This window comes from Asparagus officinalis, chromosome 9 (genome assembly GCF_001876935.1).
Source record: "Asparagus officinalis chromosome 9, Aspof.V1, whole genome shotgun sequence".
Taxonomy (NCBI): domain Eukaryota; kingdom Viridiplantae; phylum Streptophyta; class Magnoliopsida; order Asparagales; family Asparagaceae; genus Asparagus; species Asparagus officinalis.
Window position 1 is genome coordinate 59,325,460 of NC_033802.1, and position 13,639 is coordinate 59,339,098.

Genomic DNA, 13,639 nt, shown 5'->3' on the forward strand with positions numbered 1-13,639 from the left:
AAGTGGATTCTACGGTATATTAAGGGTACCGTGGATGTTGGGTTGATATTTATGAAGAATGATGAGACAGTGCAGGATTGTATTGGCTACGTGGATTCAGACTATGCCGGAGATCTTGACAAGCGTCAGTCCACTACATGTTATGTTTTTACATTGGTTTGTGCACCGGTGTGTTGGAGATGCACTCTTCAGTTTACAGTAGCGCTTTCTACTACGGAGGCGGAATATATGGCGGTGACTGAAGCAGTGAAGAAGGCTTTGTGGCTACATGGTTTGTTAGATGATTTGGGGATTGCACAGGAGACCATTCAGGTATATTGTGATAGCATGTCAGCTATCTATTTGGCGAAGAACCAAGTCTACCGACCATTCAGGTATATTGTGATAGCATGTCAGCTATCTATTTGGCGAAGAACCAAGTCTACCATGCACGAACGAAGCACATTGATGTCAGATTTCATTTTGTACGTGACGTATTGGATGATGGTGATGTCACGTTAGAGAAGGTCCACACTAAGAACAACACTGCTGATATGTTGACCAAAGTTGTACCAGGTGTGAAGTTTGGTCATTGTTTGAACTTATTGAACATTCTTCGTTGTTGAGGCCGTTGGCGGCCATTTGGATGAACTACGTTTGACTTGATTCCTTAGGCAAGAGGATACATAGGCAGTCTTGCAGATGCAGCCGGTTGTGTGAATTGAATTTGATTGGGGGTGAGATAGTTTCAGCTCTCTCTTGAAGTGTTTGTGGTGTCAGCTCAGTTTTGGCAAAACGTTCGCCGAGGTGGAGATTTGTAGAATTGGCAGAATAGCAGTTTTCAGGCTCAGGATCAGCTTTTGGCAATTTGGTGGTCGATCGTGGGCTTTGGCGGTCGACCGCGTTCGTGCACAGCCCTTACTGTGCGTCTGCACCTGTGGCGGTCGACCGTGACGGTCGACCGCAGAAGTTTCTGTTTTTGTGACGGTCGACTGCCACGGTCGACCGCGGTTTTCTCTGGATTATGGTGCTGTTCTGGGATTGAGGGCGATCGCGGTCGATCGCCACGATCGACCGCCGAAGCGGTTGAGCTGAATTTTGGGTTTCAGACCCGTTTCGTTTGAGAGTTGTATAAATACCCTTAACTCGCTTTCAGGGTTTGTGGGAGAAGATTTTGAGCGGCTGAAAGAGGAGATTTAGGGCTTCTATTGTTGGAGCCATTTGGAGAGATTAAGAGGACTTATTTGTGGGTTTTGGTAAGATTTGTAACCCTAATTTGTACTCCCCTTGATTTTCATTAGTAAAACTCCCCCCTCCTTGCCCCGTGGACGTAGGCACATTGCCGAACTACGTAAAGCTTGTGTTCTTGCTATGGTTGGTGTTACTTGTTATTATTGTGATCTATTATTGGTTCTTGTGTGTGCGATTGACTTGTCGAAACGGCTTCCGCGACGCATAACATCTTGGACTCTATTTGTACATTTTGCGGCATCGCCGAAGAGTTCAACCTCACTGATTCTAAATTCACTTATTATATTATCTTTGCAGATATAAGAAACGTTGGGTTTTTTTTTTTTTTTTTTTACTTCTGGCATCAAATTTTGAAACAACTTAATTGATGGATTGTATTTCGTATTGTTTGTAACTGAAGTTTGATTTTGTTGTATTGTCAGTAATCGAAGGCAAATAAGAAACCTAGATAGAGCATGCTAATTCAATTTATTTTACGTAACAATCACAGGATGTTTGATGAAATGTCCAAATTGAGGCACAATTACTAAAAAAAATCAACAATGGAGTAGCGTACTTGTAAGTAGAAAAAAGAATCGGGTCTGGATGTTAGTCTCACATCAGACCCAAAATGCCAAGTGGGGAAATTCTGACCAAAGTTTTGCCCATAGGGTTAATCTATACGAGTAAAAAAGCTACCTTCGAGCATGGGTGTTCAAAATTGTCGGGCGTTTAAAAGTGGGCAAAAATATTAAATTGATATATTTTGTTTATCTTAGTGACAGTACTGCATACAATTTTTTTTCGGTGACATATTGGTATATTTTTTCCCTCCGGCGACAAATGGGCCTTGAGTTTGGCCGGATCCAATTTTACTGTGATTTTTCTCACGTGACGGCTCACGTGATGCGAACGTGGCCCCAACGTGGCTTCTAGCGTGGCGGTAGTTGGGATGTTTTTAGGCTCTTCGAAAGGAGGTTTTCCTCATATTAGGGCTAGGTTTCTCCTCTTCTTCACTTCGTCTTCTTCCATCTTCTTCTTCCTCCTAACGTTAGGATTAGGTTGAGTGGAATTTAAATTAGCAATGGATTCTTCATCTTCAAAATGACGCTCAAGATCAGTGTCAAGCACGAGCATGGGAAGAAGCAAACAATGGTTTAATGGGATGAAAGTTATACGGCAGTGGAATGATCTAGCAAAACAATCTGGGGTGAAGGTTTGTAGTTGTGGTTTGGAGTGTGAAAATTTTACTTCTATGACTAATGAAAATCCAGGAAGGAGGTTCTACAAATGTCGCAATCATCATGTAAGTTAATTTTGAATTTGTTATGAATTATTGATAAATTTTCCTTAGATTTTACTTTATACCTGTAGTTATGAGTTGAAACAAAGAGAGAGATATGAGAATATGCATGCTAAATACAAATTTTGTGAACATGATCCTAGAAATAACTTGCGTTAATTTAAATTGAATAGGGTGAATACGTAATTAATGCATTAATATAACTTTTATAAAATATTACAAAACAAAGTTCAATCATTTAATATATTAATTACATTATTCATATATTAATTAACGTATTAAAGCCTACCATTATCCAAATCAAACCTAGATCATTACATCATTTATATATATTGAGGATTGCTAAATCATTAAGTAAGAACTCCATCAGTGCACCATGTTTCGCCCTGAATTTGTTTATTTTTGTTGACTTCCCTTCACAGTTTTCCTTAGCATGCTCTAGCAGTTCTCCGTAGGTCCATCCCTTTTCTCCATTGCAATAGGGACATAGTAATTTCATTTCTGTGATGACCCTCTTGTTGTTGTTTTGCAATTGTTCAAGTAAAAAAATTTCATAGTTGATAGAGTTATCTTGATTGTCGAGGAATTGTTCCATCTGAAAATTTAATTATAAACATGTAATAAGATATGAAGGAAAAAATAGGTAATTATTGGAATATTTACCTCGGCATTATCTTCAAATTGAGAGCTAATGATGTCATCTACATTCTTTCCCCGAGGAGAGATGTTGTCCATTATTGCGCTTTTATCTAAACCCCTATTGAACAAAAGTATCAAGAATAGAAAAAATAAACTTTCAAATGAAAGAAAATCTCCTCTCTTACCTCCTATTGTTTAAAGATGGAGGATGTTGATTTTGGAAAAACTATAAAGTTCATGTTGTATTTATAGGCCGTAAGAATACAGTTATATAGACTCCTACATTATCGGTTCACATCCACTGGTAAGAAATTGAACAGTCATATTTGTAACTGTTCAGTTTTTGGTTGACTCACATCATCCAACAACAACACATCAGAGGCATCCACAAACTTCTACAGGTTCATCTACTGCATGATCAACAAAGATTTCAATTGCCTTCACATTTTTCACATGTTCTAGCATATCAATTAAGGAATCTTATGAATTTAGAGACTTCAATCCACCATTGCCAACTCTTATGTCAGGAATACAGTAGAACAAGCAGTTGTCATTGTTATAGCAAATTGTTTTAACCTCATCATTAAGTCTTTCTATATTCAGTTCATCTTTATCTATAAATCTAACATTAAATCTACCACCAATATAATCTTCCACATAGTCAAACGGGAAATTTCCTCCATGTCTGATTTTAACCATGATATTAACACACATCTGCAATATCACAAAAAACCTCAAAATAAACAAGCAAACCACTAAATTATACAATAAACCGTAATCATAATTGAATTTCACAACAAAAAACACGCAAAATCTGTAATCGACAAGTTGTTACCATGAAAAACTCTAATTTACATTAAACCATGAATTTTAACCCATCAACTAGCCCTAGTCATCCTAAATGACCATCTAATTACTGAAATCAGTTTCAAAATTATGAAATTTGTACTCACCTTTTTCGTCGCACCAAAGACGATGAAATAACCCTAATAACCTCTTCGACCTCTATGTAGATGGAAGATATTAAGGGGAAGAGAGGGAAATAAGAGAATGGCGGGAGGGGGAGGGGGAGGGGGAGGGGGGTTCTGGGTTCTCTACATAAACACTTCCATTCCTTACCACTAACTCCAACCACGCTGGAAGCCACGTTGGGGCCACATTCGTATCACGTGAACCGTCACATGAGAAAAATCCCCGTAAAATTAGATCCGGCCAAACTTAAGACCCATTTGTCGCCGGAGGAAAAAAAATACACCAATATATCGCTAAAAAAAATTTATATGCTAAACTATCACAAAGGGTAAACAAAATATACAAATTTGGTATTTTTGCCTTTAAAAATGGCTCTCTAAAGACAATGAAACCGAGTAAACCACACGTTCATTAAATCACACCAACCAATAATTTTACACAATTCTAGTGGCTTTTAATAAGAGCTGACCCATCTTCTGCCACTGGAATCAAGGCTTCCAGCCACAAAATGAGAACCTACACACGCACCCCAACACAGATAACCGCGCTTCAACGCACATAGAGTCTAAGTGCAAGGATAAGAGCAAAGATGTAAAATGTTTCTGCAGCAGCAAAAGCATCCACCCAAGGATAACTTGCATCTCTGACAAAAGTCACAACAGCGATAGATAGATATGAATTATGATCAAAGGTTCATTCATTCCTGCGGTAAAAAGTCTAACATTCAATCCTCTTTTCACTCCATCCCAACAAAAGAAATATGAAACAGCCAAACAAAGCAAACAAATCTTCAAACAATTCCAACCCCAACAGCCATCAGGCGTAGTTCAGCCTGAATATGTCATTCAGTACATAGTAGCTTCCCTGGGGCGTCGGCATCAAATGAAACATCTGCAATTCATAACATGAAATTATAAAATAATCAGGAGAAGTATGTGAAAATAAAAAGGTGCCTATTTGCAACTCTAAAACATAACCAAATACTTATTGCACAAATACATAATGATGCTTCATCATTGATGGAGTTGGATGACATTATATACATCTAGCAATATTCTGACATGGCAACGAAAATAAAAGTAGGTGTTTGGCTAGCTTTTCCATACCTACGCATTTGGTCAATCTCAAATAAGATCACTTTCAAGTCCAATTTAAAAAAGTTGGGGTATCCAACCCAACTTTTTGAAAAACTAGCATAATTTATAAGCTTCAAAAAATAGGTCCTTCCAAACACCCTTTAAACCTATGAAGTTTTTTGGTTACAAGGGAATATATTATGTAGCTTCTAAATGATTCAACATGGAGGCCTCAAGGCCCAAAAAATGGTTAGAAGCAATGCCAAGCTTAGCCAGGCATCACTTATAAACCAAACTTCTAGACTTTTGAAGAAGTCCCCAAGACATCGCTTCAAAAGGGTATTGTAGAGGTCCTAGAAGCCCACGGTGAATAATGAGGAAATACCAAACCACCAGACAAAAAAATTCAATCAAAAAAATGAAAAGGGAGTCCAGTGAACTTTCAATCAAAAAACTGAGAGAGGGAACACAAACAGAAGAAAAGTGTTGGTAAACTCATTAGCTGAATGCAGGCAAAAGAACAGATCAAATACAAATGATTAAACACCTAAACGAAACCCTAGATTTGATAAAGTACCATCAGTACAGAGCAAGAAAACCAACAAGAGAAGTATGGAAACAAAAAGAACAATAATGTCATGCATCATGGTAATTGCTAACTAAAAGGTGATTATTTTCAAGTGGGGGCCATTTGAATGAGTGGCCTCCTTGGTACCAAGTCTCTCTCTCCTCTCTCTCGCTACACACATACATTATTGAAGCCACTGTTTTAAAAAACCTCCGCCTAGTCCGCTTAGGCGTAGGCGTAGGCCTAGGCGGTACCTAGGCCGCCTAACTAGCACCTAACGCCTAGACGGTATTTAGGCTGCCCATCTAGATTTTACGAGCGTTTAGGGAAGCATTGTCTTCTTACGTGGATTGCACCATGTAGGCATTGGTTGTGATTTTATGTGTTGTAGCCTACACGTCCTCCAAACTTCATTAACCTCCAAATATGAACACCTCCACTACCTCCTCCGACCTTCAGCAAAACCTCATCGACCACCACTTAAATGAAGAAAAAAATCCGCCTAGACACCAGTCCGATATCTAAGCTTTCTATAACATTGACATTCACTATCAATTATTATAATTAAAAATAAAAAAAGAAAACATCTTAGACTCTAGCATTGTTAATTATTATTTTGGCTATTTAGTATCTAAGTATGCATGATTTATTGTGAAACTAATATTGCTATCTTTTTTAGAAAATTTATATGAATTTAATACATATTTTTTTATCAATTATTATAATTAAATAATTTAAAAATAGTCAAACGCCTGGGCGCACACTCAGGGGTCTAGGCGCTCGCTCAAATGCCTAGTCTGTCTAACGCCTTCTGTAACATTGCCGAGCTCCCCCGATCTCTAACTACCAACAAGATAAAGAATACTTCTTAAATATCTATTTAGGTTAGTTAACAACAGTAACTTAAACTTAAGAAATGTAAGTTAATAGTAAACTTAAGTTTAAGTTTAAGTTAAACTTAAGTTTAAGCTAACAGTAAACTTAAGTTTAAGTTTAAGTTAATATTAAGTATTTTGTTGATGATAAACTTAAGTAAACAGTAAACTTAAGTTAACAATATTTTAGTTAACAGTAAACTTAAGTTTAAGTTTATTGTTAACTTAAACTTAACAATAACTTATAAGTTAACTGTAATTTGAGTTGAGAATGAGTTTTTCACTGTTGAGATGAACTTATAATTTGAGTTGAGAAGTATAAACATACAAAGAGCTATTGTAATTGGTAAACCAAGCAATTTAGTTAATAGTGTTGGTATTTTAGTATTTATGCATCTTTGATTGAGTATATATATATTTATCTTTAAGTATCACAATTAAGAAAATAAAAAAAAATACTCAGAAACCGCTTAGACGCCCACCTAGACGACTAAGCGCTGGACGCCAAGTCCGACGCCTAGAAGCTAGCGCTCAGCGTTTAATGTAACATTGATTGAAGCAACATATAAAGGAACGCACGCCATTGTCACAAAATCTAACTCATGTGGGACAAAGCCCAAGTCTTAAAGCTGTAGCCGCCTGAAAATTTTGTTTGCCTTAACAACAGATTTCTAATAACCCATCAAATAAGCTTTAGATTAATTGTCTGTGGTATTATTGACTTGAAGAGGATCATTATGCAAATATATGTTTACAATCTTGATCGAGTGTGTAAAGGTTAAATCTTAGCTATAAAAAGGAAAAAGAAAAAACAAGACAACTGTTGGTTGACCATCCCATTGCTGGAGGAAAGTCATTAATGCTGGTTGCTGCCACCCAAAATCCACCAGGCACAGCTAGGTTTGCATTGCGTAGAATCAGAGAAGACTAAGAGAGAGAAGGGGAAAAACTTGGAAAATTAAACTGAACCCCCTTAACTTACCAGAATATCATTTACAAACAGAAAATTAACAGATCCGGTCCAAATACATAAAATTTGAGGAATTTTCTGCGAACATTGTTTGTAAGCTAGCAGTGTTCTAAAAAAAAAGGTTTAAGTGTCCTGCCCAATTGCCTGCTAACGCACAGAATTTGAGCTATGCGCTCAATTATGCGGACACCCACATAATCAACTGATGCCAACTGATGCTTTAAGTAATTTTCCGCATAATTTGTTCATGCCAGTGTTTTATTTAATTTGATTGCGGTTGAACCCGTTTTCCCCAAAACCTGATCAAACTAAGCAAAAGAAAAAAAAAATCATAGCCCTTCTCTTTTCCCAATACCCCAACTCGCGCTCCAATTAATCAACAAACAATCCGATTAATCATTAAGCTCTCCAGGACCAAGCATATAATAAAACCATGTTTTTCAACATTGTAATCTAGTACCACTAGATGTCACAAAAATAAGCTTGAATCAGTCCTCAAATAAATTACAGATCGACTCGTGGAACTTCTCAGCTATTCGCCTATTGCAAAGTATCTCAGATGACTTAAAAAATATAATAAATTTTAATAAATGCCTAAAAAGTAAGAGGGTGCTTGTAAAAAGAACTTTTCAACAAGATATGATGGCCGCGGATAATACATCGAGAGATAGAAAGACCCGATATGCGAGTTTTGGGGGTAATTTTGCAAATATCAAGATTTGGAGGTAAATTTGCAAATATTGAAGATCTGATAGGTATATATGCAAAAACCCCTCTATTGAAAGTGGGATAACAGGAAAGTAAAATTTTCAAATGTTAGAGATCTTGGTAAGATGACATGGGATAATTTGGGATCATGAAAAGTGACACATAGTTGGATGATATGACACTTTAATCTTATATTTTACTTATTTTTAGTAATTTAAAATTATTTAATAACATGTTATTAAATCCCGCAAAGAAGTGACTATTAGTTAGACTATAACAAAATTGTTAATAATTACTAATATAATAATGATTTGTTATTTATTAATGTATGCATATCATAGATGAGAATTACCTTGAAATAAGGCCAAAATGAAAAATATGATGTAATTTTTGTTTGGTGCACTAGGAGGAGGTGATGCCATCAAAGAACGGGCAAACAATACAAGGCATTATGCACAGGCACGCACTGACAGATCAATAGACATTACCGTTTTACCCATCAATCTAAAACAATTGTAACCATTTAAAGCAAAACCACACTCTACACCCAAACCTATAAAAATATTTGTCACAATGTCACATTTCCTCCTCTCTTATAAAACAGATAACCTACTTTTGCATTACGCTATTTACCTTTTAAACTAACAAGAGGCACAGCGTTACATTACATTATAATCCTTTTCAACATAAAACAAACTTTCTAAAAGCAGAAGCATGTGAGCCATTTCGTGGTTCTTACTACCTAACCACACTTTGAGCTTATGTGGATCAAGAATTAGTATTTTATTCTTCTGTTACAGTTCTAGGGGTGCACCAGTAGTTTTAGGTAGTTTTATTGAAAGAAAATCCTATGGATGCTACCACAGAAGATACTAGGAATTTTATGCCAAGAGATAAGGAGGCAAGTGAAGAATATTCCCCTCCTAAAAAGTTGTTATTTAAAGGCACTTCTACACAATTCCGCATTACATAATTTATTTCCATTGTTTTGTCTAAAATAAATCAAGTAGTGCATTCCACAGAAGTTCACAGAGTTCGATAGGTGTCAGTAGCATGCTAAGTTACACGGGTATGGGTGGGGGTACGGGACACGACAACTTTGTAAAAGATAAAGTATGGGCACACAGCTACATATACATGCATATATAATAATAATTTGCGTAAGATTGATATTATTTTTTCATTTCACCTGTCATAGAATAAAATTCCTATAACTGTATATGTTTTTTTTATAGTATAGATCTATAAAAAAAATTACCGTTTTTTAATTTGATATCCAAAAGACCAACTTTGAACTAGGTACGGGCTGCAATGAACCCAATTTATGTGCAACGAGTTTCAAGAATTGCATGTACAGAGTAGGATATACATCCAATAAGTATATGAAATTCTAATACTAAGCAGAGGAGTTATTATATAGAAATACCAATACCAGCAGCCTGATCAAGGAACGATGCCTAGGTGAAAGAGTATGATCAGGGACAACTAGCTATAACATGTCCAACATTTTTTTTACTAAAACCTATGTTCCTATAACTCATATCGGATAGATAACCCAATATTTCATAGAAGGCTGCAAAAGAGAAAAGAAAACCCATGATCAACCCACTAATGACAAAAATAGAGTTAGTAAACCCTCAACACTTGGATGGGGATGTGCCTAGTTGTGGAGAAAAAACTACAATTTTGCTCTAAGAACATATCTACACTAATAAAAAAATAAAGATCAACGGTTTTGATTAACTTTTTTTTATTTTTTAGTACAAGTTTGAAGTTAAATCAAAAAGTACCCGAACAAAGTATTAAAAAATCAATATGTGTATTATATTCACATAAAATAGAAAATATTCATGAGACTCTGAGACCACAGAAAAGGTTAAAGCATCATGAAATCAATATATTGCATCGATTGCCCAGAGGCAGAGCAAGAGTCTATTGAACGTAATGATACTATTGAAATTAGTATAGGTGGAATAACATGAACAAACCCAACAATAACCAAAATTAATGCCAACATTAGGTCCAAATGTTAGCAAGTAGTAACTAAATAAATAAAAATTAACTGCTCCCAAAGGAAAAACAAAAATCTGAAGACAAACACCAAGTACAAACTAAAACATCAAGTACTAGATTTAAATTCCTCAGGTCCCAGATACAATGAGAATGAAATATGCAAATCATAAAATAAAATGTTGACAGTCGTGAAATTATCATCCGAGAGAAGAAAACCAAGAAGACCAATCCATTGTTATTATTTAGATGAAAAATCAAAGATCGGTACATCGTGCCAGGTTAAAGGCCTACCAGTAAGAAGCAACAACAAATTATAACAAATCCGTAAAAATCAGGCTGCAATGTGATGCCAGAATGATCCCTGGATTTGTCTAACAAAAATAACTGTAAAATTATATTGCTTTTTAATCAGATAAATCTACCTAAGTGAAAGATAGTAATAAGATTCAACTAGCTGAAGCACTATCAAGAGGTCTTTTCCAACGCCAACATATAAAAACCATATCAGGAAAATAAACAACTAAATCATAGAAAGCCATAAGAGAATCCCATGATCACATCAACACCAGACATCAGAACCAGCAAGTCCACAATTCAAAATCAAGACAGATTGAACTGAACCTCAATAGAATAAATATACATTTAAGAACATAGGTACAAAATAAATTAATAATCATAAATCAAGACCAACAATAATGATCACTCATTCGTGGCATAAAACATTGGAATAAAATCGCAGAGAAAACTACAGAACAAAGTATAAATGTAAATGTAGATATACTCATAAAAAAATGAAAATCCTCATTCAAGAGAAAATAAAAGGATAAAGAATTAGGTAGCTTCACGCAAATTTATAACTGCAGTTGATAAAACAGAAATTGCAGTAATCTTTTTACGATTTTTCCCCCTTAAATCCTCATCTCCATCATATCCCCTAAGCTCTCTATTTAATAACTGCTGCTACAAATAGGCTGCAAGGCTGCAATTATAACAAAATAAACAACAATACAGCTACTTTTTTGCAAACTACAACTAAGATTTAGGTGCACTTTCCTACAAACCAAACACCCCAAAATATCATGAAATACCATCATCGAAAAAGATTGTTCTGAACTTCCCACATTTAGATCGATACATCAAACTTTAGATCAATCAATCCTTCATCCATATTAAAACTAACTTGCATATTCAAGGTTGCAGTATACCATGACAGACTGACCAGTTTGTTAAACCCAAGATCTATCCAGAAACTCAAAAAATAAAAATAAAAATAACCCATAAAAGGAAATATCCACAACAACAACAAATATAAAGTCCAAAACAAACGTCTTAAAACATCAAAACATAAACACTAAATCATGGCCAAAGCATCCATCTTCAAAATTCAAGCAACTAAACCCTAAACTTACAGTGACAGCTACAGGAACAGGCACCAGATTGAAGAAAACCTTAAAAAAATAAGGTTTGCCCTACCAAAATTCTTGTTAACCCTAAATCTATCCAGAAATTAAAGCATTGCTAAACTTAATATCAGAGAAAGAATCTCCAGGCATAAACACTGAAGTGATGGCCAAAACATTGATTTCAAATGTCAATCAAATAAACCCTAGATCTACGAAAAACCTAAGAAAATGCAGAGATTGAGAAGACGAAAGGATCCAACACCAGGCTGCGCTTGTTTGCTTAACTTAAAAACTACTGTTAAACTCTAGATTTATCCAAAAAGCGAATCAATTAACAAACTAAATATCCAGAGCAAGAATCTCCTAGCACAAGACTAAAATCATGATCAAAGCATTGATTTAAAAATAAACAGTTGCCTAAACGCTAGATCTAGGGCGAGAACTACTGCCGCAAGCAACAGATCAAAATAAAACCTCAAAAAGCAACCGAAATCAGGGAACAATAGCGTCAGATACGTAAACAATGGTCAAATCATTGATCTCAACTCATCGATTCGCTAAACCCCAGATCTACACCAAGAGGTACAGCAACAAGCACGAGATCAAAGCAAACCCTAGAAAATCACCGAGACGAGAGGGTCAAAGTCCCGATACCTGGCTGAACTTGAGTTGGTGCTGCTCGCCGGCGAGCTGGAGCGAACCGCTGACGAAGACGAGCTTGCCGCCGGCGGGTCGATGGTGGAGACGTTGTGGACGCACTGCTGGAACGGCAAGCTCATGAGCTTGCCGACGATCGCTTGAGCTCCCTGGATCTTGTCGCCCTCGAACGTCAGCATCGAGGCGTCCTGGTAGAGACCGCCGAGGCCCGCTCGGTTCGAGTCGAAGGTGCGGTAGTAGTGCCCGACGAACGCCTTGGCGACGTCATCGGGATCCATGGAGTCGAGAGGAGATCTACTGGGTTCTGTGTTTTCTGTTGAGGAGAACTGGAGAAGGTGAGATTTTGAAACCCTAGGGTTTTGATCGAGGAGAGCTTGTTTATGTGTTCCCTCGAGGAGAATTTTTTAACAATACCCTTTTAAAATATAATTAGCAAAAACGATCCTTTTAACGTGGCTGGCCAAAATGAGATCGATTTTACAAAATTTAGTCTTGAAAACACACAGGACTACTAGTCATGTGTATTTAGTGTTTGCTAATCAGCCCCTAAATATAGCACAAAAAACGCACGGAACTAATAATCTCGTGTGTTTACTGCGCAGTATCAGAAGACGCACAAGACTACTAGTCCCGTGTGTTTTCTGAACATTCTCAGAAAACACAAGTGACTGCAAGTCCTGTGTGTTTTACAAATTGCCTAAACACATGCACGAAATATGCATGCTTCTATTCTAACTTATGTCCTGCGTACATACAATAATTCATGCGCACAAAAAAAATTAATTCACCTCATATACATATCTAAACAATATAATCCATATATATCTTATCAATTTCGAGAAATAAACATAACTTAATGCACATATAATCAATTCAAAACATCACAACACAATAGATAACAGTCCACGACAACACATTTTATATCCATACTCTAAAATACTGCCACAAATGCAAATATATCCGGTATATTTATTTATAAATAGAGTCCATGCAGAAAATCCATTAAACTATCACATACAACCTAGAAGTCCGCTCCTTTGTCTCCCTCTTCGTACCCACTCAGATCATCGTCCTCCTCCGTCGACTTGAGCTTGTACGAGCTCGCTCTCCAGTTACGTATGTGGTCGTGACGGACCAGCTTCATTGTCATGTGTGCATGATCCATCTCGTATTCGTCTATTTGGTCGGCGTGCATATAAGAGATCCTCCTCCTATGCCATCTCCATGCGACCATCATGAAGATTAT

The 13,639-nt window shown here is 36.5% G+C and overlaps 1 protein-coding gene across 1 annotated transcript; it reads right to left on the minus strand.

Moving 5' to 3' along the window:
* On the minus strand, positions 4,510-12,805 carry LOC109824367 (nuclear transport factor 2-like). Its single transcript, XM_020390950.1, is given in 3 exon segments — positions 4,510-5,014; positions 12,391-12,470; positions 12,473-12,805. Coding segments are annotated over 3 exon segments (354 nt in total). The 5' UTR covers positions 12,672-12,805; the 3' UTR covers positions 4,510-4,939.